The sequence below is a fragment of the Mus pahari genome, chromosome 9 (genome assembly GCF_900095145.1).
Source record: "Mus pahari chromosome 9, PAHARI_EIJ_v1.1, whole genome shotgun sequence".
Classification (NCBI taxonomy): domain Eukaryota; kingdom Metazoa; phylum Chordata; class Mammalia; order Rodentia; family Muridae; genus Mus; species Mus pahari.
Genome location: NC_034598.1, coordinates 85,312,993 through 85,318,992, shown reverse-complemented (window position 1 = coordinate 85,318,992; position 6,000 = coordinate 85,312,993). Strand labels below are relative to the sequence as shown.

The 6,000-nt window shown below is 42.3% G+C and overlaps 1 protein-coding gene across 2 annotated transcripts in view; it reads right to left on the bottom strand.

The window, feature by feature from the left end:
• Slc17a8 (solute carrier family 17 member 8) overlaps positions 1 to 6,000 on the bottom strand; it is a 50,080-nt gene that overhangs the window by 10,751 nt on the left and 33,329 nt on the right. For both annotated transcript variants that reach the window (XM_021205227.2, XM_021205229.1), the window contains 3 exons: positions 5,193 to 5,332; positions 4,343 to 4,492; positions 2,678 to 2,810 (listed from right to left, as the gene is read on the bottom strand). In XM_021205227.2, the coding sequence (XP_021060886.1) occupies positions 2,678 to 2,810; positions 4,343 to 4,492; positions 5,193 to 5,332 (423 nt within the window). The remainder of the gene's footprint in view (positions 1 to 2,677; positions 2,811 to 4,342; positions 4,493 to 5,192; positions 5,333 to 6,000) is intronic.

Here is a 6,000-nt window from a genome sequence, read left to right as displayed (position 1 = left end):
GTATTCCTCAGTTGAGAATTCTTTGTTTAGCTCTGTACCCCATTTTTAATGGGGTTATTTCCATCGCACTTTCTTGAATCCTCGGCTTCCATATGAAATTGCACATGCTCAGCCTTAGACGTTACTATCAGATCTCACTTCTCCTTTTGACATCTCTGCCTTGGCCTTAGTTCTGGGTTTCATCCCCTGTATCGCTTAATGGGATTGGTGGCCTTCCCTCTTGGACTTCTGACGCATTTGCTGAAGTCTTTCTGAACAACATGCGCAGCGAGACTCTCTGTTTGCCAAGGGTCGTGTGTCACTAGTACAATCTAATGGGAACGAAAGATAATAAAAGAGTTGATATGCCAAAAACCTATTTCAGAGTCTTACTTTGGGAGAGGATCAGTGAGCACAAGGAGCACTCAAATAAGCAGATGATGAAGCCAGGAAAGACATTCAGGATCTAGATTTAAAAGTTACCAAGGTGGATTACTGGCAAATGGGAAGGTAAATTTTAAAAGATGGAGGAAAATTGAGATTCTGAAGAAGAAGCAAACAGAAATGCTGGAGATGAATCAAGTGGCCAATTTAAAAGTACAGTGAAAAACATCATCAACAGACAAGACCAAGCAGAAGTGAAATGTCAGAGACGGAGACAATTTGTATTATGTCAAGACAATAATACATCAGACACATGTAAGGAGACAAAGTTAAATAAGCTTGAGCAAGCCTCACAAGAACTCTAAGACGCATTCAAAAGAACAAACCCCTAAGGGCCCACAGACCAAAAGAAGCACTTAAGATAAAGTGAAAAAGAGTGCACAATGTATTTGATGAAATTTATATCAAAAGGCCCCCAAATCTAGAGGAAGAAGTGGGTATCCAAATCCAGGAAGTATCTAGACTCTCAAGCAGGTATAGCCAGAGAAGAACCTCTCTGTGTCACAGAAGGATGTCAAAACTACAAGTGATATAGGAAATGTCAACTTGCCTACAAATGGAAATGTATCAGAATAACATTAGATCTCTTGGCATCAAACGTAAAACACAGGAAGGCGACAGATGATGTTTCAAGCCCTGGAGGTAACTTCCAACCAAGCATGCTATATCCCACAAACTAATATTTTTAATTGATGGAAAAATCATATTCCATAAGACACCCAGATAAACACAAACTATGGCAATATGACCACCATGCTGGCATTGCAGAAAATACTTAAAGGAATATGACACTCAGAAGAAGAAGAAAATTTCATTTATTCATCTGTGAATTATCCTACTCATGAAATTTGTAACTTCATGACCCAATCACTTGTCAATGGTGCTACTAGCTGGGGACCAAACCTCCAACACATCATCCTCTGAGGTCTTTCATATCTATACTCTTGCATACTTGTTGAGAAGAATGGAGTAGGGAGAGCTCACAGTGGAGAGATTGTGAGTGAGCAATGTCATAGACAGAGGATATGTGCACAGCTGTCTAGGAGGACAATGAGCTGGTGTGGAGGGAGACATCTGCTATTTTATTAGCTTACAGTCAGTGATGACCATACGCTTAACTACTCAAAACAACACACATTTATTATCATACAGTCCTATAAGTCAGACGTCCTAAGTGGGCCATCCTGAGATAAAAGCAAGCTGCCAGCCAAGCTGCATTCATTGAGGAAACTTGTAGAGGTGAGTCTGTTCTTGCCTCGACTGGCTTCTAGAGTCTGCTTGGGATTCTTCCCAGTTCCACTGCCATGACCCTTAACCTACCACCTCCTGTGTCAAGAAAACTTAGAGCTATATTGAGTGTTCCTAGTTAATGTAAAATAATCTCTCCATCTCAAGACCCTTTAATTTAGAGCATGAAGATATTGCTAAGTTGGTAGACTGTTTATCTAGCACGCACAAAGCCCTGGGTTGGATCCCCAGCACCAGATAAACTGGGTGTGGTGATACATGCCTATAATCTCAGCACTCAGAAGGTAGAGGCCTGGAGATCAGGGATTCAAGACCAGCCTCTGTAATGCATTGAGTTCAAGACCAGCCTGTGATACATGGGACACTATCTCAACAAAAACTCTTTAACCTAATCACACCTGCCAAGTCCTATTTGACATGTAAATGAAACAGGATCCTAAACACAATGCCCTAAATCTTCATTTCCTGCTCACCATTCAGGTTCCCTGATCATAATCACATGTCCTCTGTGTTTTACCCAAACACATATATATGTACACATAAAATGAAGAAGAAAAGGAAGTAAACTATGTAAGCAAATAAAAAAAGTGGATGGATATATGGAAAATGTAAATAGCAAGCAGACACATGGCCAGGAGTTATATTATGTTGGCTTCAGAATAGATGGAAATGTTTCTTTGGTTTTAAGTGTGTCCTGATTCATCAGCCATCAACTAAATTGTCCTGTCCCAGATCTCACAAGTACCACATGACCACTTGGCAGGAATATGGAGAACAACACTCAGTTATATACAAGGAGATGGACTCAGAGGTCTTTGAGATCCATCACAATGGTTAGATTCAGTCTGACCAAGCCTAATAGAATCCAATCTCAGAAGCTAAACATGGGTGAGCTGAGTTAGCACTTGGATGGGAGACCATGTCTTGGCTGGCTGTAAAGTAGTCTCTGAATTCTGTTTGCTCTAATTCTACAGAAACCACTTGAACCTCCCGGCATATACGGTACCTCCACAATTCATGATCTTCCTGACAGCAGTTGTGGTCAGAATCTTTCGGCTTCTTAAATAATCAGCCAGTTGTCCTCCAATGGGCACCACGATTGTCATCACCATGTGTGGGACGGCTGACAAGAGACCCACCTGGAAGGGAAAGAAATAAAAGAGCTGCCTTCCACTCTTCTGAGAGGTCTTTACAAGTCCTTGCTTTCCCCTGTTACACAGCCCTACAGTCATTACCAAGTTCAATCATCTAATGTGGGATCCCAGGAGGTCTGCATTAACCATTAAGCAATGAATGGTAGAGTGATCCTGTGCATGGACCAACTAACTGTCTTCCCCACCAGACTGAAAGCTCCCTGGGGTCAGAGACAACTCTTACTCATCACAAAGGTACCAGTATCCAGACTATGGCGTCTCTTCCAACCTCTGCTTGCCGTCAAGCCTGAAGCTAGCCAGGCATCTACCTCTGCCTGGCTACAGTTCTTTCTCTTGAGGAAAGGATTTTTTTTTTTTTTTTTGGCCTCGTAATGATTAGTTTGTTTCACTAGCAAAACCTCCCTGAGTCACAGGAGATAACCTAATGTCAAAACCTCCCTGAGTCATAAACAACCATTGCTACTACTACATTCACCATTATGGAAAAAAGGCTGGTCTGAAACTTAGTCTCAGTGTTCTTTCTGCCACCTAAGAAGATTGTTGCATTTATTTATTTTGGGGGGGGGGATCTGGTCATAGCATACTTGTTGAGATCAGAAAACAGTTTAGAGGAATTGATTCATTCCTTCTACCATCTGAGTCCTGGGAACGAAACTCAAGCAATCAGACTTGATCATAAGCACCTTTAGCTATGAGCCATCTTGCTAGCCCACAATGGATAGAGAGAGGGCAGTGCTGATGTCAAATTACTGTTCCCCAATTGGTTCTTGATCTTTCAGTAAAGAAAGCCATAAGCCAATTGCTGGGTGGAAGGTACAGTCATGACTTCCAGGTCCCAGGAGGAAAAGGGGATGCAAGGAAGGGGAGAGGGAGTTCGACATGCTTTGGAGAGAGGAGAACAAGGCAACCGTGTGAGGTAGCAATAGGCTGTGACAACTCCTACAAGCAGGTGGTCAGGGAGTTTAACAGCTGATGTTTAGGGCAGATGGGAGAGATTGAGATAAGAAATTGGTGAGGGCATGACTCTCCAGGTGGGTGATGATAGTAGTGCCCAGCAATTGTGCCAAGAAGACAAGTTGAAAGTGAACAACTGTGTGTATGTGTGTCTTTTATTTGAGGATTCAAGGAAAACTGGGTGGGGGCTGGTAGCACAGCCCCTTCTCAGGGCAAAGGCAGGTAGAGCATAAAACTGCACACAATAACAATGAATAGTTTATAAAGAGAAAAATCCACTCCATTGAATCTTTTTTACCTTTGAATTAATATTCGATGTTTGCATTAGCTTCAGAAACACTCTCAGACTAGATAGAGCTATGGTTTTTAAAAGCAGGTTAATACATCTTTGATCCTTACTAAGAAGAAATTAAATAGACTATTGTATGACCTTTGGTATGCTAAGTGTCATAGAACTGTTATGAATGGTGATAGCCTTTTTAATTATTTCATCATGCAAAATTATTCTCAGTTGGATCAAGACAGTTAAAGTTCAAGAACCTTGGAAGCATTTGTGCATGTACCTTACTTATTGCAAATCCAAAGACCTCTTCAAAGTAAGCTGGCTGACTTATTAGGAGCAAATAGAAGGTCCAGCTTCTACAGAAGTTTGCCACGATGATGGCATAGACAGGCAAGGATGTGAAAAACCTTCTCCAGGGTGTGTTGAATTTCTAGGGAGTAAAAAAGACCATGAAATTTTGAGCAAAGGTGCAAACATCTTCTGTAAGAAGGTGTAGAGAGCAGGCAGTCTTTGTGCTCAAATAAGCACTAGAGAAACCAGGCATGCTAAGCACAGAGGCTTTTCAGCAGAAGGGATGTACATGCCTGTTTCCCATCCAGAAGCCTGGGAGTAGACACAGTTAATAACATGGCGACCTTTGCTAGCTGTAGGGCCAGACGTCACGTCACCTAAATCTCCCAGACTATGACCCTTATCTCGGACTGTCCCTCCATAGACCACCCTTATGGGAGATGCCATATGTACTTTATAGCCAGGTAACCTCTACACAATCTGTATGACTGAGACCACAACAGATCCTAGACCCTTAACCTAGAGTACACATCTTCACAGTAGAAGTCACATGTCACCATGACGTAAGCTTTAATATGCATGTGGGATTGAGATCATTGTTACCAGGGACTCCCCCCCCCCCCGAAAGTGTTCTGTACTTAAATATTTCTAAAATAAATGGCCCAGTGTCAGACTCTAGAGGGTGGAACCCACACCGGCTACTGAACTGTGATAAACTGAATTTCCTTCTTGCTTTTGCATGGATCATTCCTCTGCCAGCTATATAGCTTTTGCAGGTAGAACAGTCACAGAGAGAAGCACGGGAAAGAGATCAGAGCCTACCTTCTGTCTGTACTTACGCTCAGACTGGCCAAGTTGGCCCCTTCTCCTATGCTTGTCTCTATGTAGGTCCTTTCTGCATTGGATATTGTTGGATGAGCTGCCGGGCACTCATAAGCCTGCAGCAGCCAAAACATATACCAAATAATCCCAAACATACCTGCAGACAAACAACCAAAAGGTTCAGCGGCATGGCTTCACTGGCTTCCATCTCTATAATTGTCCAGGTTTTTCCAAAATAATAGTTGTATTGTTTATTTGGGAATTTCACATAATGCACCCTGATTACACTCTCCAGTCCTCCCAGGTCTGCCTCCCCATTCTTGTCACCCTCCCCTTCCCCCCCACACACACAAAAGAAACAAACAAACAAAAGAAAACCCCTCAAGTCCTATTTGAACTGGCCATATTCTTCCTGGAGCATGATCAAATTCCCAGTGGCCAACCCATTAAAGAAAACTGAATCCTTCCTCACACACACACACACACACACACACACACACACACACACACACACACACACACACACGCATGCACGCGCACATGCACGTGCACACACACACACACACACACACACACACACACCAGAAGCCACCAACTGTGGAGAGCTATAATTCAGCATCCCTGTTACAATGTTTAAGTGTTCTCTTCAGTGGCTTCCTGTCTAGACTGTTACTTTTTTTTAATATGTTCACTGAGAAGTATCTTGTTGATTTTCATCATGTTCACTGCTTTTCAAAGTGCCAAGTTTAATATAAGCATTAAATTGATTGTAAATGTTCCCATTTTGACAATGAACTGAGTTTTGTATTTCTATTTTCACGCAGC